The sequence below is a fragment of the Vidua macroura genome, chromosome 33, assembly GCF_024509145.1.
Source record: "Vidua macroura isolate BioBank_ID:100142 chromosome 33, ASM2450914v1, whole genome shotgun sequence".
Classification (NCBI taxonomy): domain Eukaryota; kingdom Metazoa; phylum Chordata; class Aves; order Passeriformes; family Viduidae; genus Vidua; species Vidua macroura.
Window position 1 is genome coordinate 600,189 of NC_071603.1, and position 27,108 is coordinate 627,296.

Genomic DNA, 27,108 nt, shown 5'->3' on the forward strand with positions numbered 1-27,108 from the left:
TGGGCTTCCCCTCCCCCCCCCGTGACAGCGCCAGATGTGGCCCCGCCCCTCCCCCACCCCCGCGGCCACATCTGGATCCAGTTTGGTCCCACTCCGGCCCAGTTTAGCCCCAGTTTGGTTCCAGTTTAATCCCAGTTTAGCCCCAGTTCAGTCCCAGTTCAGCCCCAGTTCAGTCCCAGTTCAGTCCCAGTTCAGTCCCAGTTCAGCCCCAGTTCAGTCCCAGTTCAGTCCCAGTTCAGCCCCAGTTCAGTCCCAGTTTAGTCCCAGTTTAGTCCCAGTTCAGTCCAGTTCAGCCCCAGTTCAGTCCCAGTTTAGCCCCAGTTCAGTCCCAGTTTCTCCCAGTTTCCGCCTTTCCGCGGCCGCGCCCTCCTGAGTCACCCCCGGGCGGTGCCAGCGCCCCCCCTCCCCCCCCGACATTGTCCCCAAACCCCCCGGGTGTCCCCAGAGTCCCCTCCCCCCCCGTGTCCCCCCCGGAGCGGGGGGGACACGAGGGGACACCTGGCCCAGGTGTGCAGGGAATCCCGCGGGCGCTGCCACGCCCCGGTGCCACCAGGTGTCCCCAGGTGCCACCGGCTGCCACCGCGGTGCCACCACCGGGCGGGGCCGGGCCACGCCCGAGTGCCACCCCCCCAGCGCCACCAAAGCGCCACCAAAGTGCCACCAAAGCGCCACCAGGTGTCCCAGGGCGAGCTGGCACCGCCCAGGTGCCACCAGCCGCTGTCCCCTCCTGTCCCGCGGGAATTCCGGGGGTGCCCCCCCCCGCTGCCCCCCCCCCACACCCCCCTGCCCACCCCCCCGTTGTCGCCCACGTGTCCCCTGGCGCGGCCCCCCCCCGCCCGCGGTGGCCCCGGGCCAGCGCGGAATCCCAAACATCCCAAAATCCCAAACATCCCCCCCCCCCCACCCCCCCACCCGCGCGGGGGGGCCGCGCCCGCCCTCCCCTCCCCCTCCCGCGCCGCCCCGGGGGGGTCCCCTCGTGTCCCCAACCCCCCCCCCCCCCCCCCCCGCGTCCCTTTCCAGCGGTGCCGCCACATCTGGAGGGGACAGCGGATCCCCCCCGCCCCCCCCCCCCCCATCCGCCCTTTTTTTGGGGGGGGGGTCAGCCCCGCCCCGCCCCCACCCCAGCCCCGCGGGGACCCCCGGGCCGGGTGGGGGTCGCGGGTGTCCCCCGGTGTCCCCCGGTGTCCCCCCCCGCCCCCGGCGTGGCGCGGGGCCCGGAGAGGGGCGGGGGGGGGATGAGGCAGCGCTCGGGAATGCGCCGGGATTTGGCACCGGAGGCTCCGGGACCGCCCGGGAGCGGCCCCGGGAGCGGCCCCAGAACGGGCCCCAGAACCGCCCCGGGCACGGCCCCAGAACGGGCCCGGGAGCGGCCCCAGAACCGCCCCGGGCACGGCCCCAAAACGGCCCCGGGATCGGCCCCAGAACGGGCCCAGAACCGCCCGGGAGCGGCCCCAGAACGGGCCCGGGAGCGGCCCCCAGAACCGCCCCGGGCACGGCCCCAGAACCAACCGGGAGTGGCCCCAGGAGCGACCCCAGAACCGCCCGGGAACGGACCCGGGAACGGCCCCAGAACCGCCCCGAATCGGCCCCAAAACGGCCCCAGAACCGCCCGGGATCGGCCCCAAAACGGCCCCAGAACGGCCCCAGAACGGCCCCAGAACCGCCCGGGAACGGGCCCGGTTCCACTCGGGAACAGCCCCGGGATCGGCCCCGATCCCAGCCAGGAATGGTCTCGGAACCGGCCCCAAAAAAGCCCCAAAAGGGCCCCGGGAACGGTCCCGGTACCAGCCTGGAACGGAACCAGAACCGGCCCGGGATCGGCCCCGGTCCCACCGGGAACGGCCCAAAACAGCCCCAGAACAGCCCCAAAACGGCTCCAAATGACCCCAAAACGGCCCCAAATCAGCCCCCGGCCCCACCGGGAACAGCCCCAGAACCGCAGGTGGGGAAAGAGGGATCGGGAAGGGGGAATTTGGGGGAATTTTGGGAAAATTTTGGGGCAGTTCAGGAGAATTTGGTGAGAATTTGGGTGAGAATTTGGGAGAATTTTGGGGGAATTAAGAGAAAATTTTGGGAGAATTTCAGGGAATTTGGGGGGAATTTGGGAGAATTTGGGCGGATTTCAGGGAATTTGGGAGAATTTGGGGGGATTTGGGGGGAATTTGGGGGTTCAAGGGTGGGAAAAGTCCCAGATTTTGGGAAGATTGCGGCTCCCAGTATGGACTGGGCCAAACTGGGAGCAGCACCTGAGGGTCCCGACCCCCCCCAGGGCCCCCCCAGGGCCCCCAGTTCCAGTTCTGGGATTTTTTTTGGGGGGGTCCGGGGGTTTTGGGGGGGTCTGGGGTCACTTTTGGGGGTTACCTGGGGGGGCGGGGCTTGGGACTCACCTGGGGGGGAGGGGCGGGAATTTGGGGGGGCTGGGGGAGGGGGGGAGGGGAATCCGGGACTGGGGGGGAGGGGAGGGGGGGGTCCCGGTCCGGGATTGTCCAGTGGAGCCCGGACCGGAACCGGACCGGAACCGGGATTGGAACCGGGATTGGAACCGGGATTGGAACCGGGACTGGAACCGGGACCGGAACCGGGATTGGACCGGGTCAGGAACCGGACCAGGACCGGGATGAGCTCGGGAACGGGAGCAGGAGTGGGGCTGGAGTTGGACCGGGTCAGGAACCGGGAACGGGATCGGATCAGGACCAGGACTGGAATCCCGGGATCGGAATTGGACAAAGGACCAGAACCGGGACCGGACCGGGATCGGAACCGAGATCAGAACTGGGATTGGATCGGGATCAGAACCGGGATTGGATCGGGATCAGAGCCGGGACTGGAGCGGGATCAGAACCGGGATCAGAACTGGGACCAGAACCGGGATCAGAACTGGGACCAGAACCGGGACCGGAACCGAGACCAGAACCGGAATTGGATCGGGATCAGAACCGGACTGGAGCGGATCAGAACCGGAATTGGATCGGGATCAGAACCAGAACTGGACCAGGACTGGGATCAGAACCGGGACTGGGATCGGGATCAGAACTGTCCGGGGAGAGGGTCCGGGCTCGGAACTGGGATGGGATCGGGACCGGGATCGGGACCAGAACCGGGATCAGACCGGGCCCAGAACCGGGATCAGAACCGGGACTGGACCGGGATCAGAACCGGGAGCAGCCCGTGCCCAGAACCGGGATCAGAACCGGGAGCAGCCCGGGCCCAGAACCGGGATGAGAACCGGGACTGGACCGGGATCAGAAGCGGGACCGGACCGTGCCCAGAACCGCCCCGGACCGTGCCCAGAACCGGGATCAGAACCGGGAGCGGCCCGGGCCCGCTCCGTGCCGAACCCTCGCCGTGCCCCGCGCCGGCCGCTGCCGCTCCGGGGCTGTCCCGGGCCGCTCCCTGTCCCGGGGCCGGGCCGGGCCGGGCCCTCCCCGCGGGGCGGGGGAGGCTCCGCCGCCCTACAAGAGCCGGGACCCGCCCGGGCGCGGCCACTCCGCACGGACCCGCCGGGGCCGCTCCGGGACCGCCGGCACCGGCACCGGCACCGGCACCGCCGCCAGGACCCGGCACCGGGCATGGCCCGGCCCGGCAGCTGAGCCCGCAGCGCGCAGGTACCGGCGGGGACGGGACCGGGACGGCACCGGGACGGCACCGGGAAGCGCCGGGACGGGCGGCGGCTCCGGGAGGGGCGAGCGGGGGTCCCGGGACGGTCCCGGGGGGCTTCTGGTGGTCCCGGGAGTTGCCGGGGGGGGGGGTCGGGAAGTGTCCGAGCGAGTCCCGGGGGGCTCCGGGAGCCCCCGGACCGCAGGGAGGGGTCGCGGTGGTCCCGGGACGGGCCCGGGGGGCTCCGGGAGCGCCGGGAGTTGGTCCCGGTGGTCCCGAGGGTGGCCCGGGGGTGTCCCGGGGGGTTCCGGTGGTCCCGGGGGTGTCCCGGGGGGTTCCGGTGGTCCCGGGAGCGCCGTGGGGGTGCAGGGGGGGGGTCCGCGGAGGGTCTCGGGGGGGCTCCGGGACCGCCGGGGGGTCGGGGGGGTTCGTTTATCCCGGGGGGCTCCGGGAGCGCCGCGAACTCCGCGGTGTTTGGGGGGGGTGGGGAAACCCACGCGTGTCCCGTGACCGCTCCGGGGGGGGCTCCGGGAGCTCCCGGGGGGGGTCCCGGGGGTCTCCCGAGCCGCGCGGGGCAGCCCCGGGCGGGTCCCGGGGGTCCCGGGGGTCCCGGGGCGTCCCGGCCGCGCTCAGGGCGTGGCCCCCCCCCCCCCGCCCCCCCCCTCCGGCCGCGCCCGGGGAGTCCCCCGCTGGGGGCGGGGGCCGCGGCTCCCCCCCCTCCCCCCACCCCGGGGCCCCGCCCGGACCGGGGGGACCCCGGTGGGGGGGTCCCGGTGCCGATTTTTGGGGCGGGGGATCCCCGGGATCCCGCGAGGGCGCGGCCGCGCGTGGGGCGCTCGGTTAATGAGGGTTCGGTAATTAACGCTCATCAGCGCCGGTTTCAGCGCGGGGGTGGCGCTTTTGGAGCGGGGGGGGGGTGGGCGGGGGGGGGCGGCGTTGATTTTGGGATTCCCAACCCCAAACCCCCCCCCCTCGAGGGAGGGGTCGGTGGGGAGGGGGGTTCTGGAGAGGGGGGAGGGGGCGCGGGATCCCCCCCCTTCCCCACCCCCCCCCCCCCCTTCCCGCTGCGGTTTTTGGGGCGCGGCCGCTCCCGGGCTCCACTTCCCCCTCTGCCCCCCCCACCCCCCCCTTGGGGCACCCCCTCCCCCTCCGGGGGGCGAGGACCCCCCCCCCGACCCCTCGGGGACCCCCAGATTTGATTTGGGGTGGGGGGGCGGTTCCTCTGCGCGCCGCCCCCCCCCCTCTCTGAGCACTTTTGGGGGGGGCTCCCGAGGGTGGGGGGGGGGTGCGGTTTTTGGGGAGGGGGCCCGGGCGGGGGCCGGGGACACCCCCGGAGTGTCCCGGCGCCACCGCGTGTGGCCGCGGGCAGCGTCCGGGCAGGACCCGGTGGAACCGGTCCGGGACCCTCCCGGAGCCGCGCGGTCCCCGCCGCCCGCGGGACTCTCGCTCCAGCCGGTCCGACCGGTACCGGCCGCGGGGCCCCGCCCGCTCCTCCTCCTCCTCCTCCTCCTCCTCCTCCTGGTCCTGCCGTTGTTGCCCCCGTTTTCCCCCGTTTTTCGCCCCGATTTTTCCCGGTTTTTTTTTTTTTTTTTTTTTTTTGGGGGAAGGTTTTCCGGGATTCGCCGTTTCCCGGGAGGCTCCCGGGCCCTGCGTCACCGGCCCCGCCCGGCCCGGGGGGGGCACAGCCCCCGGGCACCCCCGGGTTTGGGGGGTCCAACCCTCCCCTGCCCCCGCCCCCAAATCCGGGTGGGGGGCGGTGGGGGAGGGGCTGGGGGACCCCCCCTGGTTCTGGTGACAAAGTGACAGCAGGAGGTGACATCGGGGGGGGGGAGGGGTCGCGGGGGGGGGGGGGGGACACCTCCCGGGGGTCCCTCGGGGAGGATGAGGAGGGTGCGGGGAGTGACACCCGCGGGGGGGGTGGCGCATGAGGATGACGAGGGTGGCACCCATTTTTGGGGGGGGGTCCCGGGGTTGACCCCCCCCCCTCGGTGACCGGACACGGGGCTCTGGGGGGGGCCCCAAAACCGCGCCCGGGGGGGGGGGGGGGGTCCCATCAGTGTCCCCGTGTCCCCAAAACAGCCCCGGGGTGCCCCCCCCCGTGCCCCCCCCCCGTGCCCCCGACGCCCCCCCAGGGCTGGTGGCCCCCGTGGGGACCCCGGTGGCGGCGGCCGGGGTGACACGGGTGACATCTCATCCCCCCCCGCCCCCCCCCCGTCCCTCTGCGGCTTTTTGGGGGCGGGGGGGGGGTCGGGGGGGGGGGGGGGACTGGCCACTAAAAATACCGGGCACGTGGTTTTCACCCCAAAAATAGCGCGGGCGCGGCGGCGGGGGGGTGGCATTGCTGCGGGGACACCGAGCTGTCCCCTGTGTCCCTGGGGGGGGGGGGGGGGGGGGGGGGTTCGTGTCGCCCCCCCCCCGAGCCGCGGGGGGACCTCGGGCAGGGGGGGGAAGGCAGAGGAGGAGCGGTGGGAAATGCTGGGAACTCCTGGAAAAGGCGGTTTTGGGCTCATTTCTGGGCCCTGGAAGCGCCCGCGGGGCCGGGCCGCTCCCAGCGCTCGGGGCCGCTCTGAGTCACCCCCGGTCCCCCCCCCGTGGTCCCCCCCCCCCGGTCCCCCCGCCCCGCTCTGAGTCACCAACCAGTTTGGCCGCCACCGAGCGGAGCCTTCCAGATCCTTCCGAGGCCGGGCTGCCCCTTTTGGGGACACCCCCGGGGCGGGGGGGACACCCCGGGGGGGCAGCGGGTGGCACCCCCCCCCCCCCCGCAGGTGCCACCCCCCCCCCCCGCAGGTGCCACCCCCCCCCCGCAGGTGCCACCCCCCCCCCCCCGGGGGGACACTCCGAGGTCCGGGCTGTGACAATCCCGGCGTTGTCACCTCCCCCCCCCGCCCCCCCCCTTTCAGGGTCCCCTCCCCGTTATTTTTTTTTGGGGGGGGGGGGGGGGGGTTTGAGCAGGGAAAGGACGAAAAAAAAACAAAACAAAACAAAAAAAAAAAAAAACAAACCCAAACTGAAATTCTCTAAAAGCGGAGAAATTCCCTCAAAACTTCCGAAGCCGATCTGGGGGTAGGGGGGGCTCAGGGACAGGGGACAGGGGACGGGGGACAGGGGACATTCCCACGCTGCCCCGCCCTTCCCGACCCCCCCCTTCCCCCCGCAGCTCCGGAATTCCCGCAAATCCCAAAAATCCCCAAAATCCCGCGGGCTCCGAGCTGCCCCCTTTGGGGACGCGGTGGCCCTCGGGGCCAGGGGACAGCGGGGGTGTCGCCAAAGTGTCCCCGAGCCGGGTCAGGGTCTCGGTGCGGGGAAGGGGGGGGAAGGGACGGAGCTTCCCGGTGTCCCCCCGTGTCCCGGGGGGTGTCCCCAATGTCCCGGGGGGTGTCCCGGGGGTGTCCCCGTGTCCCGGGGGGTGTCCCCAATGTCCCGGGGGTGTCCCGGGGGGTGTCCCCAATGTCCCGGGGGTGTCCCCAATGTCCCGGAGGTGTCCCGGGGGTGTCCCCGTGTCCCGGGGGGTGTCCCCAATGTCCCGGGGGTGTCCCCAGTGTCCCGGGGGTGTCCCGGGGGTGTCCCGGGGGTGTCCCCAATGTCCCGGGGGTGTCCCGGGGGTGTCCCGGGGGTGTCCCCAATGTCCCGGGGGTGTCCCCAGTGTCCCACCATGTCCCCGATGTCCCCTCCAGGCTGGGAGGTGACACCGGAGCCGCCGCGAGGTTCCCGAGCGAGGGCCGAGGATTCCTGGGGCGGATCCGGCCGGGACCGGGACCCCACCAAGGTCAGCGGGGCCGCTCCGGCCCCTCCCGGCCCTGGCCGGACTCACACCCGGTGTCCGGCCAGGGCCCTGCCCCCACAGCCCGTGTCCAGCCCCCACCCTGACCCCCTGACCCCGTGCCCAGCCCACGCCCCCGTGTCCGGCCCCGTGTCCGGCCCCGTGTCCAGCCCTGCACTGACCCCCAGCCCAGTGTCCAGCCCCTGCCCCATGTCCAGCCCCCATGTCTGGCCCCGCACTGACCCCCTGACCCCTTGTCTGGCCCCACATTGACCGCTGGCCATGTCCAGCCCCGTGTCCAGCCCCATGCTGACCCCACAGCCCTGTGCTGACCCCCTGACCTCCTGGCCATGTCCAGCCCTATGTCCGGCCCCACGCTGACCCCCTGACCCTGTGTCCAGTCCCGTGTCTGGCCCTGCACTACCCCTGACCCTCCGGCCATGTCCGGCCCCGTGTCCAGCCCCGAGCTCACACCCCAGCCCCGCGTCCGGGCCCCGCGCTGACCCCTGAGCCCGTGTCCAGCCCCCGCGCTGGCCGCTGACCCCTGGCCGTGTCCCGGCGCAGATGGAGCGCGAGGAGGAGACGCGGGAGATCCTCCTGCCCAACTGGCAGGGCAGCGGCTCCCACGGCATCACCATCGCCCAGACCGACGACGGCGTCTTCGTGCGGCGCGTCCAGCAGAACTCGCCGGCCGCCCGCATGGGCGTCGTCAAGGAAGGTGGGGACGCCTGGGGGGCTCTGGGGGCACCTGGGGCGTGCTGGTGGCATCTCAGGAGCTTCTGGCTCCGTCCCCGTGGGCGGTGACCCCACGGTCGCTCACGGTGGGTGACAGGGGGGGGTTCTTCCCTGAGAGTTTTGGGGTTCAAAATGGGAATTTTGGGGTTGTTTGGTCCATTTTGGTGGCACCTCAGGCGCTTCTGCCTCCGTGCCCGTGGGCGATGACCCCGCGGTCACTCACGGTGGGGGCGGGGGGGTCCCCGCCGGTGTCCCCCGCCCCCAAACCCCTGACCTGGCCGTCCGCTGTCCCCCAGGGGATCAGATCGTCAGCGCCACCGTCTACTTCGACAACCTGCAGTCGGGGGAGGTGGCGCAGCTGCTGCAGACCATGGGCCACCACACGGTGGGACTGCGGCTGCAGCGCCGCGGCGACCGCTCGCCGCTGGCCGGACAGAGCTGCGGCCAGCTGGCCTTGGCGCCCCGGCAGCCCCGAGGTCGTGCTGGTGAGTGGGGGGGGGGCGAGGAGGAGGAGGAGGGGGAGGAAGGATGGGGGTGATGTGAGGGGGAGGATGGGGAGGATGAGGAGGAGGAGGAGGAGAATGGGGATGAGGGTGAAGATAAGGATGAAGATGGAGGTGACAAGGGTGAGGGTGAGGGTGAGGATGGGGGAGGATGAGGATGAGGATGGAAATACGGATGAGAACGAGGATGAGGATGAGGATGGGGATGAGGATGAGGATGGGGATGGGGATGGGGATGGGGAAGAGGATGAGGATGGGGATGAAGATGGGGATGGGAAAGAGGATGAAGATGGGGATGGGGATGAGAATGGGGAAGAGGATGAGGATGGGGATGAAGATGGGGATGAGGATGAGGATGAAGATGAGGGTGAGGATGGGGATGAAGATGGGGATGGGGAAGAGGATGAGGATGGGGATGAAGATGGGGATGGGAAAGAGGATGAAGATGGGGATGGGGATGAGAATGGGGGAAGAGGATGAGGATGGGGATGAAGATGGGGATGGGATGAGAATGGGGAAGAGGATGAGGATGGGGATGAAGCAGCGTGCAGCGCTCACCCGGCGCCGTCTCCTCCGCAGAGCGGCGATGACGAGGAGTACCAGCGCATCTACACCACCAAAATCAAACCGCGGCTCAAGTCCGAGGAGGGGCCGGAGGCCGAGGCCGGGGGGACGCAGAGCAGGACCATCACGGTCACCCGCAAGGTCACCCGCCTACACCGTGGACGTCACCAGCCACGACGGCGACCTCAGCGTCATCGGCGGCCCCGACTTCAACGTCCGCGTCCCCACGCCGGAGCTCGGGACCACGTCCGGTGCCGACGTCCGAGCGGGGCCGGGGAACCTGCCCGGGACACCTGAGGGGCTTCACCTTCAGCCCCAGAGCCAAATTCCTGGTGGAGAAACTGGAAAATCCCTCCCGGGCTGGAAGGGCTCCGGTGCCTTCCCGGGGTCGCCCCGCATCGAGGGCAACGGACAGTTTGGAGAGCTGGACGGGTCATTCCACGCCGTGGGGCTGGACGGGCAGGGCCACGTGTCCGGCGGGGCTCCGTGTCCGCAGGGAGAGGTCGGCGGCTCCTCGCCACCCGTGGATGTGGGGAAAATCAAGATCCCGACATTAAAAATCCCCAAATTCGGGTTCCAGGCCGGCGGCGACGCCGCGGCCCCGCAGGTGGGCGCCGGGATGGACGTCACCTGCTCGCCCGTGCCGGGCGTTTCCTCCCCGTCCGGCAAAGCCCCCGCGCCGCAGGTGGACGTGGCGGTCAAAGGCGCCACCAAGGTCCCCTCCCCTCCGCTGGACGTCCCCGGCGTGGAGGTCCCGGCCCCGGACGGCGCCAAGGGGAAAATCAAAATCCCGCACTTGACCTTCCCCAAATTCACCGCCCAGGGCGACGGCGCCACCGCGGAGGTCCCCAAGGGCGTGGCCGTCCCCGAGGTGGCCCTGGAAGGAGAATGGAAAGGCCCCACCTTCAAGAAGGTGGAAACGCCCCAAATTTCGCTGTCGGACGTGAACCTGAACCTGAAGGGCCCCAGAGGGGAAGGGGACCTCAAAGGACTCGGCCCCAAGGGGCTCCAGGTGGACCTGAAGGGTCCCGAGGTGGAAGTGGCCGGGCCAGGGCGTGGCCTGAAGGGCGTGGAGATGGACGTTGACGTGAAGGGGGTGAAGGGAGGAGTGGACGTGTCCGTGCCGGCCGTGGCGGGCGAACTGGACCTTAAAGGGCCCCAAATTGGGGTGGAGGTGCCCGGAGTGGACATCAAAGGCCCCGCGGTGAAGATGCCCGAGATGAGCATCAAGACCCCCCAAATCTCCGCGCCCGACGTCGACCTGAGCCTCAAAGGGCCCGGAGTGAAGGGAAATCTGGATGTTTCTGCCCCAAAACTGGAAGGGGAGCTGAAAACCCCCGGACTGGACATCAAAGGCCCCAAAGTGGAGGTTGGGAGTCCAGAAATGGAGATCCAGGGGCCCGAGTGCAAACTGAAGTTCCCCAAGCTGAAAATGCCCAAATTTGGGGTGAAGGGAGAGACCCCCAGCGTCGATGTGACCCTTCCCAAAGGGGGGGGTGGACGTCTCCGGCCCCAAGGTGGACGTCAGCGTCCCGAGCGTGGACATCAAGGGCCCCAAAGTGGACATTGAAGCACCTGAAGTGGACGTTCACGGCCCCGAGGGGAAATTCAAGATGCCCAAGTTCAAAATGCCCAAATTTGGGATGCCCGGGGTCAAAGCAGAAGGTCCAGAGCTGGACGTGAACCTCCCAAAGGGCGGCGTGGAGGTGTCCGGCCCCAAGGTGGACGTTGAGGCGCCGAGTTTGGACATCCAAGGGCCCGAAATGCACCTCAAGGCCCCCAAAATCTCCGTGCCAGACGTTGACTTGACCCTGAACGGTGCCAAGGCCAGCGGCGACCTGGACGTGTCCGTGCCAGGCTTGAAGGGCCCCGAACTGGACATCAAAGGCCCCAAAGTGGAGGTTGAAGCCCCAGATTTGGATGTCCAAGGCCCCGAGGGCAAACTGAAGTTCCCCAAGCTGAAAATGCCCAAATTTGGGGTGAAGGGAGAGAGCCCCGACCTCGAGGTGGCCCTTCCCAAGGGCAGAGTGGACGTTTCGGGTCCCGGCGTCGCCGTCGAGGTCCCCGGCGTGGACCTGAAGGGCCCCAAGGTGAAGGTGCCCGAGGTGAGCATCAAAACCCCCCAGATCTCCATGCCCGACATCGACCTGAACCTCAAAGGGCCCAAAGTCAAGGCAGATTTGGACGTTTCCACCCCAAAACTGGAAGGGGAGCTGAAAACCCCCGGACTGGACATCAAAGGCCCCAAAGTCGAGGTTGAGGCGCCGGATTTGGATGTCCAAGGCCCCGAGGGCAAACTGAAGTTCCCCAAGCTGAAAATGCCCAAATTTGGGGTGAAGGGAGAGAGCCCCGACCTGGAGGTGACGCTCCCGAAGGGGGAGGTGGACATTTCCGCCCCCAAGGTGGACATCGACGTCCCGAGCGTGGACGTGGAAGGGCCGGAGGTCAAAGGGAAAGGCCTCAAGTTCAAAATGCCCGACCTCAACGTTCAGACCCCAAAACTCTCCATGCCAGACGTGGATCTGGGCTTGAAGGCCCCGAAACTGAAAGGGGACGCCGGAATTTCTGGGCTGAAGGGCCCGAAAATCGACGTGAAAGGCCCCAAAGTGGACGTGGAAGGTGCCAAAATTGACGTGAAAGGCCCCAAAGTGGATGTGGAAAGTCCCAAAATCGATGTGAAAGGTCCCAAGTTGGATGTGGAAGGTCCCAAGTTGGATGTTGACGTGCCCGAGGTGGACTTGGAATGTCCAGAAGGGAAGATGAAAGGCCCCAAATTCAAGATGCCGAAACTCAACATCAAATCCCCCAAAATCTCGATGCCGGACGTGGATTTGAACCTGAAGGGACACAAAGTGAAGGGAGAGGTGGACGTGTCCCTCCCCAAGGCCGAAGGTGACATCAAGGGGCCGAAGGTGGACGTGGAGGTCCCGGATGTCCACCTGGAGGGCCCAGAGGCCAAACTGAAAATGCCCAAAATGAAATTGCCTCATTTCAACGTGTCCGGCCCCGAGGTGGACGTGGCCCTGCCCAAAGGAGAGGTGGACGTCTCTGGGCCGGAGGTGGACATTGAGGGGCCGGAGGTGGACGTTGGAGGAGCGGAAGGGAAATGGAAAGGTCCCAAATTCCGGATGCCGAAGCTGAACATCAAATCCCCCAAAATCTCGATGCCGGACGTGGACCTGAACCTGAAGGGACCCAAAGTGAAGGGAGAGGTGGACGTGTCCCTCCCCAAGGTGGAAGGGGAATTGAAAGCTCCAGAAGTGGACATTAAGGGGCCGAAAGTGGACGTGCAGGTGCCCAGCGTGGATTTGGAGGGTCCCGAGGGGAAGATCAAAGGTCCCAAGTTCAAGATGCCCGAGATGCACATCAAGACCCAGAAGATCTCCATGCCCGACGTGGACATCAGCCTCAAGGGCCCCAAGGCCAAGGGCGATGTGGAGATGTCCCTTCCAAAGCTGGAGGGTGACCTGAAGGGCCCTGAAATTGACCTCAAGGGCCCCAAAGTGGACGTTGATGTGCCAGATGTGGACATTCATGGCCCTGAGGGAAAATTCAAGATGCCCAAGTTCAAGATGCCCAAATTTGGGATGCCCGGGGTCAAGGCAGAAGGTCCCGAGGTGGACGTGAACCTCCAGACAGGAGACCTGGATGTGACCGGCCCCAAGGTGGACATTGAAGGTCCAGAGGTGGACGTTGATCTCCCAGAGGGGAAGGTGAAGGGCCCCAAGTTCAAGATGCCCGAGATGCACTTCAAGACCCCCAAAATCTCCATGCCCGACATCGATTTGAATCTAAAGGGTCCGAAACTGAAGGGAGATGTCGATGTCTCTGTCCCTAAGCTCGAGGGTGACCTGAAAGGTCCCGAAATTGACCTCAAGGGCCCCAAAGTGGACATTGAGGCACCTGATGTGGACATTCATGGCCCTGAGGGAAAATTCAAGATGCCCAAGTTCAAGATGCCCAAATTCGGGATGCCCGGGGTCAAGGCAGAAGGTCCCGAGGTGGATGTGAACCTCCAGACAGGAGACCTGGATGTGAGTGGTCCCAAGGTGGACATTGAAGGTCCAGAGGTGGACGTGGAGCTGCCAGAGGGGAAGGTGAAGGGCCCCAAGTTCAAGATGCCCGAGATGCACATCAAAGCCCCCAAGATCTCCATGCCCGACGTTGACTTCAACCTCAAAGGCCCCAAATTGAAGGGGGACATCGATGTTTCTGCTCCAAAGCTGGAGGGTGACCTGAAGGGCCCAGAAATTGACATCAAGGGCCCCAAAGTGGACGTTGATGTGCCAGATGTGGACATTCATGGCCCTGAGGGAAAATTCAAGATGCCCAAGTTCAAGATGCCCAAATTTGGGATGCCCGGGGTCAAGGCAGAAGGTCCCGAGGTGGACGTGAACCTCCAGACAGGAAACCTGGATGTGAGTGGCCCCAAGGTGGACATTGAAGGTCCAGAGGTGGACGTGGAGCTGCCAGAGGGGAAGGTGAAGGGCCCCAAGTTCAAGATGCCTGAGATGCATTTTAAGACCCCCAAGATCTCCATGCCTGATATCGACCTCAACCTGAAGGGCCCCAAATTGAAGGGGGACGTTGACGTTTCCCTTCCCAAAGTGGAGGGAGACCTGAAAGGTCCCGAAATTGACATCAAAGGCCCCAAAGTTGATGTTGATCTCCCCGACGTTGAACTGGAAGGTCCCGAGGGGAAGATCAAAGGTCCCAAGTTCAAGATGCCCGAGATGCACATCAAGGCCCCCAAGATCTCCATGCCCGATGTCGACTTCAGCCTCAAGGGCCCCAAGGTCAAGGGGGACATCGATGTCTCTGTCCCAAAGCTGGAGGGTGACCTGAAGGGGCCTGAACTGGACATCAAGGGCCCCAAAATGGACATTGAGGCACCCGATGTGGACATTCACGGCCCAGAAGGAAAATTCAAGATGCCCAAGTTCAAGATGCCCAAATTTGGGCTGAAGGGAGAAGGCCCCGAGGTGGACGTGAACCTCCCAAAAGGAGACCTGGATGTGTCTGGCCCCAAGGTGGACGTGGAGATGCCGAGTGTGGACATTGAGGGCCCCGAGGGGAAGATCAAAGGCCCCAAGTTCAAGATGCCCGAGATGAACATCAAGGCCCCCAAGATCTCCATGCCCGACATTGACCTAAACCTGAAGGGCCCCAAAGTCAAGGGGGGTGTGGATGTCTCCGTCCCGAAATTGGAGTGCGACCTGAAAGGTCCGGATGTGAACATTAAAGGTCCGAAGTTGGATGTGGACGTTCCTGACGTGGATGTTGAAGGTCCCGAGGGGAAGTGGAAGGTACCCAAATTCAAGATGCCGGAGATGAACATCAAGGCGCCGAAATTTTCTCTGCCTGATGTTGACCTGAACCTGAAAGGTCCCAAAGTGAAGGGAGAAGTGGACGTTTCTGCCCCAAAAATAGAAGGTGACGTGAAAGTGCCGGATCTGGAGTTGAAAGGACCCAAAGTGGACGTGGATGTCCCCGACATTGAACTGGAGGGCCCCGAGGGGAAGATCAAAGGCCCCAAGTTCAAGATGCCCGAGATGCACTTCAAGGCCCCCAAGATCTCCATGCCCGACTTTGATCTGAACCTCAAAGGCCCCAAAGTGAAAGGAGATGTGGATGCGTCCGTCCCAAAAATTGAGGGAGATTTGAAGGCCCCAGATGTTGACATCAAAGGCCCCAGAGTCAATGTCGACCTCCCCGACGTCGAACTGGAGTGTCCTGAAGCGAAGCTGAAGGGCCCCAAGTTCAAGATGCCCGAGATGCACTTCAAAACCCCCAAGATCTCCATGCCCGACATCGACCTGAACCTCAAAGGCCCAAAACTGAAGGGGGATGTGGACATTTCTGCCCCCAAACTGGAAGGTGACCTCAAGGGCCCAGAAGTGGACATCAAAGGTCCTAAATTGGACATCGAAGCTCCTGATGTGGACATCGATCTCCCAGAGGGGAAGGTGAAGGGCCCCAAGTTCAAGATGCCCGAGATGCACTTCAAGGCCCCCAAGATCTCCATGCCCGACTTTGACCTCAACCTGAAGGGCCCCAAGGTCAAAGGTGACGTCGATGTGTCCGTGCCAAAGCTCGAAGGGGACCTGAAAGGGCCGGAGGTGTCACTGGAAGGTCCAAAGGTGGATGTAGAGGTGCCTGACGTGGAGCTGGAATGTCCAGAGGGGAAGATCAAAGGCCCCAAGTTCAAGATGCCCGAGATGCACTTCAAGGCCCCCAAGATCTCCATGCCCGACTTCGATCTCAACCTGAAGGGCCCCAAAGTGAAGGGGGACGTCGATGTGTCTGCTCCAAAACTGGAAGGGGACCTGAAGGGCCCAGAAATTGACATCAAAGGCCCCAAAGTCGATGTTGACCTTCCTGATGTTGATCTGGAGTGTCCTGAGGGGAAACTGAAGGGCCCCAAGTTCAAGATGCCCGAGATGCACTTCAAGGCCCCCAAGATCTCCATGCCCGACATCGACCTGAACCTGAAGGGCCCCAAAGTGAAGGGGGACGTCGATGTGTCTGCTCCAAAGCTGGAGGGAGACCTGAAAGCCCCAGACATCAATATCAAAGGCCCCAAAGTCGATGTTGATCTCCCCAATGTTGAGCTAGAGTGTCCCGAGGGGAAGATCAAAGGCCCCAAGTTCAAGATGCCCGAGATGCACATCAAGGCCCCCAAGATCTCCATGCCTGATGTAGATTTCAGCCTCAAGGGCCCCAAGGTTAAGGGGGATATCGATGTCTCTGTCCCAAAGCTGGAGGGTGACCTGAAGGGTCCTGAACTGGACATCAAGGGCCCCAAAGTGGACATTGAGGCACCCGATGTGGACATTCATGGCCCAGAAGGAAAATTCAAGATGCCCAAGTTCAAGATGCCCAAATTTGGGCTGAAGGGAGAAGGCCCCGAGGTGGACGTGAACCTCCCAAAAGGAGACCTGGATGTGTCTGGCCCCAAGGTGGACGTGGAGATGCCGAGTGTGGACATTGAGGGCCCCGAGGGGAAGATCAAAGGTCCCAAGTTCAAGATGCCTGAGATGCATTTTAAGACCCCAAAGATCTCCATGCCCGACATTGACCTGAACCTGAAAGGTCCCAAGGTCAAGGGAGATGTTGATGTTTCTCTTCCAAAAGTGGAAGGGGACCTGAAGTGCCCTGAACTGGACATTAAAGGCCCCAAAGTCGATGTTGACCTCCCCGATGTTGAGCTGGAAGGACCCGAGGGGAAGATCAAAGGCCCCAAGTTCAAGATGCCCGAGATGCACATCAAGGCCCCCAAGATCTCCATGCCCGACGTTGACTTTAACCTGAAGGGCCCCAAGGTCAAGGGGGACATGGACGTGTCCCTTCCAAAGCTGGAGGGTGACCTGAAGGGCCCAGAAATTGACATCAAAGGCCCCAAAGTGGACATTGAGGCACCTGATGTGGACATTCAAGGCCCAGAAGGAAAAATAAAGTTCCCCAAGTTCAAGATGCCCAAATTTGGGATGCCCGGGGTCAAGGCAGAAGGTCCCGAGGTAGATGTGAACCTCCCTACAGGAAACCTGGATGTGAGTCGTCCCAAGGTGGACATTGAAGGTCCAGAGGTGGACGTTGATCTCCCAGAGGGGAAGGTGAAGGGCCCCAAGTTCAAGATGCCCGAGATGCACTTTAAGGCCCCCAAGATCTCCATGCCCGACGTCGACTTCAACCTCAAAGGCCCCAAACTGAAGGGGGACATCGATGTCTCACTCCCCAAACTGGAGGCTGACGTGAATGCCCCAGACATCGACATCAAAGGCCCCAAAGTCGATATTGATCTCCCCAACGTTGAGCTGGAAGGACCCGAGGGGAAGATCAAAGGCCCCAAGTTCAAGATGCCCGAGATGCACATCAAGGCCCCCAAGATCTCCATGCCCGACGTCGATTTCAGCCTCAAGGGCCCCAAGGTCAAGGGGGACATCGATGTCTCTGTCCCTAAACTGGAAGGTGACCTGAAGGGTCCTGAACTGGACATCAAAGGCCCCAAAGTTGACATTGAGGTACCCGATGTGGACATTCAAGGCCCAGAAGGAAAAATAAAATTCCCCAAGTTCAAAATGCCCAAATTTGGGATGCCCGGGGTCAAGGCAGAAGGTCCCGAGGTGGACGTGAACCTCCCGACAGGAAACCTGGATGTGAGTGGCCCCAAGGTGGACATTGAAGGTCCAGAGGTGGACGTGGAGCTGCCAGAGGGGAAGGTGAAGGGCCCCAAGTTCAAGATGCCCGAGATGCACATCAAGGCCCCCAAGATCTCCATGCCTGATGTTGACTTCAACCTGAAGGGCCCCAAGCTGAAGGGGGATGTTGATGTCTCCCTTCCAAAGCTCGAAGGTGACCTGAAGGGTCCTGAAATTGACATCAAAGGCCCCAAAGTCGATGTTGATCTCCCCGATGTTGAGCTGGAAGGTCCCGAGGGGAAGATCAAAGGCCCCAAGTTCAAGATGCCCGAGATGCACATCAAGGCCCCCAAGATCTCCATGCCCGACGTCGATTTCAGCCTCAAGGGCCCCAAGGTCAAGGGGGACATCGATGTCTCTGTCCCTAAGCTGGAGGGTGACCTGAAGGGCCCTGAACTGGATATCAAAGGCCCCAAAGTGGACATTGAAGCACCCGACATCGACATTCACGGCCCAGAAGGGAAAATTAAAATGCCCAAATTCAAGATGCCCAAATTTGGCTTTTCTGGGCCGAAAGTGGAAGGCCCCGAGGTGGACGTGAACCTCCCTGAGGCTGAGGTCAACCTTTCGGGTCCAAAGGTCGACGTTTCTGTCCCCGACCTGGACATTGAAGGCCCTGAAGGGAAACTGAAGGGCCCCAAGTTCAAGAAGCCGGAGCTGCAGTTCAACGTCCCCAAGATCTCCATGCCCGACATCGACCTGAACCTGAAAGGCCCCAAACTGAAAGGTGACCTCGATGCTTCTCTTCCCAAGGTCGAGGGCGAGCTGAAAGGCGCCAAACTGGACGTCAAGGGGCCAGAGCTTGAGCTGGAGGGGCCAAAGGTTGACCTCGAAGGAAAAGCTAAAAAATCCAGGTTTAAACTTCCCAAGTTTGGCTTTTCTGGCCCAAAGGTTCAAAGCCCCGAGGTGGATGTGAAGCTTAAAAAACCTGAGGTGGAACTGTCCGGCCCCAAGGTCGAGGTCCAGGCTCCGGATTTGGACATCCAGGGAAAATCCAAAGGCTCCAAATTCAAAATGCCTTTTCTGAACATTTCTTCACCCAAAGTCTCGATGCCGGACGTGGAGCTGAACCTGAAGGGGCACAAAATGAAAGGAGAGTTTGACCTGTCCACCCCCAAAGTGGAAGGGGAGCTGAAAGGACCAGAGGTGGACATCAAGGGCCCCAAGGTCAACATCGAGGCCCCTGACGTGGACGTTCACGGCCCCGAGGGGAAAATCAAAATGCCCAAGTTTAAAATGCCCAAATTTGGTGTTCCTGGGTTTAAAGGGGAGGGGCCAGAGGTGGACGTGAACCTGCCAGGAGGAGAACTGGACGTGTCCGGTCCTAAAGTGGACATTGAAGGTCCAGAAGTGGACATTGAGGGGCCGGAGGGGAAGATCAAAGGCCCCAAGTTCAAGATGCCCGAGATGCACATCAAGGCCCCCAAGATCTCCATGCCCGACATCGACCTCAACCTGAAGGGCCCCAAGGTCAAGGGGGACGTGGACGTGTCCCTGCCCCAGGTGGACCTGAAAGGACCCAAGGTGGACGTGGAAGTTCCCGACATCGACGTTGAAGGTCCGAAAGGGAAAATCAAAGGCCCCAAATTCAAAATGCCCGAGATGAACATCAAAGCTCCCAACCTCTCCATGCCGGACTTGGACCTCAACCTGAAAGGCCCCAAGGTCAAAGGTGGGGTGGACGTCGATCTGTCTGCACCAAAAATTGAAGGGGACCTGAGCTTGCCGGACGTGGACATCAAAGGCCCCAAAGTGGACATTGAAGGCCCAGAGGTGGAAGTTGAAGGGCCAGAGGGGAAGATCAAAGGCCCCAAGTTCAAGATGCCCGAGATGCACATCAAGGCCCCCAAGATCTCCATGCCCGACGTTGACTTCAACCTCAAAGGTCCCAAATTGAAGGGGGATGTCGATATTTCTGCTCCAAAGCTGGAGGGTGACCTGACGGGCCCAGAAATTGACATCAAGGGCCCCAAAGTGGACGTTGATGTGCCAGATGTGGACATTCATGGCCCTGAGGGAAAATTCAAGATGCCCAAGTTCAAGATGCCCAAATTCGGGATGCCCGGGGTCAAGGCAGAAGGTCCCGAGGTGGACGTGAACCTCCCGACAGGAGACCTGGATGTGAGTGGCCCCAAGGTGGACATTGAAGGTCCAGAGGTGGACGTTGATCTCCCAGAGGGGAAGGTGAAGGGCCCCAAGTTCAAGATGCCCGAGATGCACATCAAAGCCCCCAAGATCTCCATGCCCGACATCGACCTGAACCTGAAGGGCCCCAAATTGAAGGGGGACGTTGATGTTTCTCTTCCCAAAGTGGAAGGGGATCTGAAAGGCCCCGAACTGGACATCAAAGGCCCCAAAGTCGATGTCGACCTCCCTGATGTTGAGCTGGAAGGTCCTGAGGGGAAGGTGAAGGGCCCCAAGTTCAAGATGCCCGAGATGCACTTCAAGGCCCCCAAGATCTCCATGCCTGACTTCGATCTCAACTTGAAGGGCCCCAAAGTGAAAGGAGATGTGGACGTGTCACTGCCAAGCGTGGAAGGAGACCTGAAAGGGCCGAAGGTGGATGTGAAAGGCCCCGAATTCGATGTTTCTGCCCCAGATATCCAAGTTGAGGGCCCTGATGGGAAGATCAAAGGCCCCAAGTTCAAGATGCCCGAGATGCACATCAAGGCCCCAAAGATCTCCATGCCCGACTTTGATCTGAATCTGAAGGGCCCCAAATTAAAGGGAGATGTTGATGTGTCTGTCCCCAAGCTGGAAGGGGACCTGAAGGGCCCAGAAATTGACATCAAAGGCCCCAAAGTCGATGTTGACCTTCCTGATGTTGACCTGGAAGGGCCCGAGGGGAAGATCAAAGGCCCCAAGTTCAAGATGCCCGAGATGCATTTTAAGACCCCCAAGATCTCCATGCCCGACATTGACCTGAACCTGAAGGGCCCCAAAGTGAAGGGGGACGTGGACGTTTCCCTTCCCAAAGTGGAGGGAGACCTGAAGGGTCCTGAAATTGACATCAAAGGCCCCAAAGTTGATGTCGACCTCCCCGATGTTGAGCTGGAAGGTCCCGAGGGGAAAATCAAAGGTCCCAAGTTCAAGATGCCCGAGATGCACATCAAGGCCCCCAAGATCTCCATGCCCGACGTCGACTTCAACCTCAAGGGCCCCAAGGTCAAGGGCGATGTGGACGTGTCCCTTCCAAAGCTGGAGGGCGACCTGAAGGGCCCTGAACTGGATATCAAGGGCCCCAAAGTGGACGTTGATGTGCCAGACGTGGACATTCACGGCCCTGAGGGAAAATTCAAGATGCCCAAATTCAAGATGCCCAAATTTGGGATGCCCGGGGTCAAGGCAGAAGGTCCCGAGGTGGACGTGACCCTCCCGACAGGAAACCTGGATGTGTCTGGCCCCAAGGTGGACATTGAAGGTCCAGAGGTGGACGTGGAGCTGCCAGAAGGGAAGGTGAAGGGCCCCAAGTTCAAGATGCCCGAGATGCACTTCAAGACCCCCAAGATCTCCATGCCCGACATCGACCTGAACCTGAAGGGCCCCAAATTGAAGGGGGACGTTGATGTTTCTCTTCCCAAAGTGGAGGGGGATCTGAAAGGCCCTGAACTGGATATCAAAGGCCCCAAAGTTGATGTCGACCTCCCCAACGTTGAGCTGGAAGGTCCCGAGGGGAAGATCAAAGGCCCCAAGTTCAAGATGCCCGAGATGCACATCAAGGCCCCCAAGATCTCCATGCCCGACGTCGATTTCAGCCTCAAGGGCCCCAAGGTCAAGGGGGACATCGATGTCTCTATCCCAAAGCTGGAGGGTGAACTGAAGGGGCCTGAACTGGACATCAAGGGCCCCAAAATGGACATTGATGTGCCCGATGTGGACATTCATGGCCCAGAAGGAAAAATAAAATTCCCCAAGTTCAAAATGCCCAAATTTGGGATGCCCGGGGTCAAGGCAGAAGGTCCCGAGGTGGATGTGAACCTCCCGACAGGAAACCTGGATGTGAGTGGTCCCAAGGTGGACATTGAAGTTCCAGAGGTGGACATGGATCTGCCAGAGGGGAAGGTGAAGGGCCCCAAGTTCAAGATGCCCGAGATGCACATCAAAGCCCCCAAGATCTCCATGCCCGACCTTGACCTGAACCTGAAGGGCCCCAAGGTCAAAGGTGACGTGGACGTCTCCCTGCCCAGTGTGGAAGGAGAACTGAAAGGTCCTGAGGTCAACATCTCCGCTCCCGACGTCACCATCGACAGCCCCGAGGGCAAATTCAAACTGCCCAAGTTCAAGATGCCCAAATTCTCCATGCCTGGGTTCAAAGGGGACGGGGTGGACGCGGAGCTGACCCTCCCCAAGGGCGACGTGTCCATTTCAGGCCCCAGCGTGGACGTGGAGGCTCCGGAGCTGAGCGTGGATGGGAAAGCCAAAGGTCCCAAATTTTCCATGCCCGAGATGCACATCAAGGCCCCCAAGATCTCCATGCCCGACATCGACCTCAACCTGAAGGGCCCCAAGCTGAAGGGGGATGTTGATGTCTCCCTTCCAAAGGTCGAAGGTGACCTGAAAGGCCCCGAAATTGACATCAAAGGCCCCAAAGTCGATGTTGATCTCCCCGATGTTGAGCTGGAAGGACCCGAGGGGAAGATCAAAGGTCCCAAGTTCAAGATGCCCGAGATGCACATCAAGGCCCCCAAGATCTCCATGCCCGACGTTGACTTCAGCCTCAAGGGCCCCAAGGTCAAGGGGGACATCGATGTCGCTGTCCCAAAGCTGGAGGGTGACCTGAAGGGGCCTGAACTGGACATCAAAGGCCCCAAAATGGACATTGAGGCACCCGATGTAGACATTCACGGCCCAGAAGGAAAATTCAAGATGCCCAAGTTCAAGATGCCCAAATTTGGGCTGAAGGGAGAAGGCCCCGAGGTGGACGTGAACCTCCCGAAAGGAGACCTGGATGTGTCTGGCCCCAAGGTGGACGTGGAGATGCCGAGTGTGGACATTGAGGGCCCCGAGGGGAAGATCAAAGGCCCCAAGTTCAAGATGCCCGAGATGAACATCAAGGCCCCCAAGATCTCCATGCCCGACGTCGACTTCAACCTGAAGGGCCCCAAGGTCAAGGGGGACATCGATGTCTCTGTCCCCAAGCTGGAGGGGAACCTGCAGTGCCCAGATGTCGACCTCAAGGGCCCCAAATTGGACATTCAGGTGCCAGATGTGACCCTGGAAGGGCCCACGGTCAAGATGCCCGAAATTCACGTCAAGACCCCCCAGATCTCCATGCCCGACATCGACTTGAACCTGAAGGGCCTGAAGGTCAAAGGTGACACTGACCTGCATGGCCCCAAGCTTGAGGGGGGTCTGAAGGGGCCCGAGGTCGACATCAAAGGCCCCAAAGTCGACATCGAGGGCCCGGCGGTCGACGTTGATGGTCTGGAGGGAAAAGTGAAGCTGCCCAAAATGAAATTGCCCAAATTTGGCTTTAAGGGAGAAGGTCCTGATGTGGACGTGAACTTGCCGAAGGCCGAGGTGGATCTATCTGGCCCCAAGGTTGATCTCAGCCTGCCGGAGGTCAACGTTGAAGGTCTGGAGGGCAAAGTGAAAGGTCCTAAACTGAAAATGCCCGAAATGCACGTGAATGTCCCCAAAATCTCCATGCCCGAGATAGACTTGAACTTGAAAGGCCACAAAACCAAGGGCGGCTTTGATATTTCCACCCCAAAGGTGGAAGGTCACCTGAAAGGCCCCGAGGTCGACCTCAAAGGCCCAGAATTCGGGGTCAAAGGCCCCGATGTTGATGTTGAATGTCCTGACCTGAGTGTCGAGGTCCCAGAAGCCAACATCAAAGTTCCCAAGTTCAAAAAGTCCAAATTTGGGTTTGGAATGAAGAGCCCCAAGGCGGAGGTGGATTTACCTGAGGCAGAGCTGAACGTGGAGTCACCTGAGGCCCACCTGTCCGCGAAGGGGAAGAAGAGCAAGTTCAAGATGCCCAAAATCCACATGAGCGGCCCCAAAGTGAAGGGGAAGAAGGGGGCGTTCGACGTGAACGCGGCGGGGGCCGAGCTGGACGCGGAGCTCAACGTCGCCGGCCCCGACGTCACCGTCGGGGGCAGCGCCGCCATGAAGTCCCCCAAAGGCAAGAAACCCATGTTTGGGAAGATCTCCTTCCCGGACGTCGAATTCGACCTCAAATCGCACAAATTCCGCGGGGAGGCCTCGGTGGGGATCCCGAAGGTCGAGGGCGATCTGGAGGTCAAGGGCGACCTCAAGGGCCCGAGCCTCAACGCGGATGTTGAAGGTCCTGACGTGAACCTGAAAAGCCCAAAATTCAAACTCCCCGGGCTCCAGGTGGGCGTGGGGGATGTGAAAATCGGGGGGGACCTGAAGGGCCCCGGGATCGACGTCACCCTCCCCTCGGCCGCGGCGCCAGATGTCGATCTCAGCGTGAAAGGACCAAAAATAAAAGGTGAAGCTGGCGTTGCCGGAGCACAACTGGAAGGTCCCGAGGTGAACCTGGGATGGCCCAAGGGGGGGAAAATGGGTTTGGGGCTGGAAATGCCGGACGTGAGCTCGGACGTGGACGTGAAGCTCAAAGGGCCCCAAATCTCCAGACCCGAGTTGGAGGGGAACCTGAAAGGACCAAAATTAAAGGGAGATTTGGACATTTCAGGCTCCGTGGAAGGGCCCGGCGTCGCCCTGGACACGCCCGGCCTGGACCTCGGCGGCCTGGGGGGGAAGGTGAAGCTGCCCACGGTCAAGTCCCCGACGCTGGAGGTCACGGGGGGCGTCCCCTGCTCCGTCCAGTCCCCGGGGGCCGCCCTGGACCTCAGGGGTCCCTCGCTGGACGTCTCCGGCCCGGATTTGGATGTCAGCGCGAAAGGACCAAAGTTGAAAGGAGACGTCGGCGTCAAATTCCCCCAGGCGTCGGCAGATGACTCCGGCTTCGAAATTTTGGGGGGCACCATCAAGCTGCCGTCCCTGAAGCTGCCCCAGTTCAGCATCTCCAGCCCCGGCGTGGACGGAGGGGACGCGGGGGTCACTCTGGAGGGGCCCCAGGTCAAGGCGGGGCTGAAGGGCTCCGGTTTGGGGCTGGAAGGTCCCGAGGTGGAACTGAAAGGGCCGAAATTCTCTGCGCCGGACGTTGACCTGAGGCTGAAAGGACCAAACGTGGACGTGGCCGGTGACATCAAAGGGTCAAAGGTCAGCGTGGAAGCCCCTCATGGAGGGGTGGGCGTCCACCTGGAGGCTCCGGCCCTGGAAGTGTCCGGCTCGGGATTGAACGTCAACGTGAAAGGGCCGAAGGTCAAAGGCGGGGCCGAGGTGACGCCGCCGTCGGTCAGCGCCGCTTCCGGAACCTTCCAGGCCTCCGGCCCCAAGGTGGGCGCCGAGGGCGGCCAGGTCAAAGTGTCCTTCCCCAAGCTGCGGATGCCGAAATTCGTCTTCTCCGAGCCCGAGGCCAAGGGCCGCGAGGTCGGGGTGGACGTCGACTTCCCCGGCGCCGACGCGGCCGAGCCGGAGCCGGACGAGGCCGAGGCGAGGCTGAAGAAATCCAAGCTCAAGATGCCCAAATTCAACTTCTCCAAGCAGAAGGGGCGGGGCGGCGGCGGCGGCGGCGCCCCGGGCTGCCCCGAGGCGTCGGGCTCGGTGTCCGGCTCCAAGGGCGACCTCAAGAGCTCCAAGGCCAGCCTGGGCCCGGCCGAGGGCGAGCCGGAGGCCGAGGCGCCGGCGGCCAAGGCCAAGTTCTCGCTGTTCCGCAGCAAGAAACCGCGGCCGCGCTCGTCGTCCTTCAGCGATGACCACTCGGCCGAGCCGGACGCCGCCAGGCAGCCCAAGAGCAAATTCGGGACCTTCGGGGGCATCGGCTCCAAGGCCAAGGGCTGCTACGAGGTGACGGCCGGCGACGAGGACGGGGGGCGGGCGCCGGGGTCCCCCAAGTCCCGCCTGTCCTCGGCCTCGTCCTCCGAGGGCGTCGCCCGCGCCGGGCTCCGCGTGCCCGGCCTGGAGCTGGCGGTGGCCAAGCGCAAGGAGTGACCCCGGGGGGACAAGGGGCGACCCCGGGGGGACAAGGGGCGACCCCGGGGGGACAAGGGGCGACCCCGGGGGGTTGTACATAGGCCGGGACAGAGGGACCCCCACGTGTACAGAGGGGGGGAGGGGCTGGGGGTCCCCCCCCCCGGATTTTGGGGTCCCCCCTGTGCCAAGAGCTTCCCTTCTTCTCTCTCCCAATTCTTTTTTTTTTTTTTTTTTTTTTATATATTTTTATTGGGGTTTATTTCGTCCCCTGTTTTTTCCCTCCCTCCTCCCTCCCCCACAAAATATTTTCAGTGTTTGGTTCGTGGAAATGAAATTTTTTTTTTGTCTTTTTTTTTTTTCCCTCCATTTTAACCTTTTTTTTTTTTTTTGGCCTTCCTTTTTTTTTTTTTTTTTTTGCGGGGCTGAAGGTTCTCTTGGGTCAATGGATTTATTCAATTTTTGGCTTCTTGGTTTGTGAAAGAAACGAAACCAAAGCTGTGGATTTTTTTTATTTAAAAAACCAACCAAACCTGTGGATTTATTTAAAAAAACCTAACCAAAACCATGGGATATGTTAGAAAAACAATGCAAAAATGTGGATTTACATAAAAAAAATAAACCAAATGAAATGGAATTACTAAAAAAAGACCCAAAGTAAAAATGTGGACCCATTAAAAAATATTTATTAAAGAAATGAAGATAAAAATACAGTAAATAAAAGAATTAAGAGAGACAAAATTGTATCTGTTGAGAAAATAAACCAAAGAAAATGAGATGTATTAAAAAATAAAATTAAATTGATTTATCCAAAGAAATAAACCAAAAAATACGGATTTATTGAACAGAATAAACAAAAAAAATAAATGGATTTATTAATAAAATAAACCAAAACCATGAATTTATTACTAAAATAAACCCAAATCATGGATTAACTAATAAAAACAAACTGAACCCACGGGTTCGTTAATAGAAATAAACCGAAAAAGTGGATTTATGAATAAAAACAAACCGAGAAACACAACTCTGACCTCTGGAGCGGAGACGGGAAATTGAATCCGTGGCACAAGACCCGGAGCTCGAATGACTCCAGGGAGGACGGAGCCAGCCCAGAGCCACTCCCGAGGTTTTCCCTGCAGCTTTATTTTCATTTTTTTAAGCTGTTTTATGGCTGGTTTTTTGTTGCTTTTGTTACAGTCTTTGTATTATAATTTGATAAAAGCGCCCGTTTCTGTCTTGTTCAGCCCCAAAGTCGAGAGGTGCGTCAGGAGTCCCGGGATAAAAAAAAGTTTTGTTCATGAGGATTTTTTTTTTTTTTTTGGGGGGGGGTGGGGGGGGGAAAGTTTAAATAAATTTTAAATAAATAAATTTTAAAAATATATATATTAAAAAAGAAAAAAAAAAACCAAAAGTGGAAACCTGTTCCCTTTGCAGCACTTTAACGGCGAATTAACGGGAGAAGAACCAGGGTGGAAATCGCAAATAAAAATCGTTTATTAACCGCGGCTTCGGCGCGCTCCGGGTTGTTTTTCCAGCCCAAAATTTGGGGTTTTGCGCTCAAATCCCTCTGGATTTTGGGGGGGAGGGGGTCACAACCCCCCCCACCTCCACCCCCTCCAAACAAAAAAAAAATAAATTTGGGAGATCCTGTCCCTCCCCCCACCTCGGATTTCAGGTCCCCTCCCCCACCCCATGGCCCCTCCCCTCCCAAATTTGGGGTTTCCCCTCCTCCCGTTGCCCCCCCCCCCCC

General features: G+C 61.5%; 1 protein-coding gene across 1 annotated transcript; it reads left to right on the top strand.

Annotated features, from left to right (window-relative positions):
• Positions 1 to 3,536: 3,536 nt before the first annotated feature.
• On the top strand, positions 3,537 to 26,863 carry LOC128820949 (neuroblast differentiation-associated protein AHNAK-like). Its single transcript, XM_054001796.1, is given in 9 exon segments — positions 3,537 to 3,605; positions 7,272 to 7,363; positions 7,922 to 8,075; positions 8,389 to 8,558; positions 8,560 to 8,577; positions 9,175 to 9,306; positions 9,308 to 10,644; positions 10,646 to 25,235; positions 26,793 to 26,863. Coding segments are annotated over 7 exon segments (16,467 nt in total). The 5' UTR covers positions 3,537 to 3,605; positions 7,272 to 7,363; the 3' UTR covers positions 26,859 to 26,863.
• Positions 26,864 to 27,108: the final 245 nt, after the last annotated feature.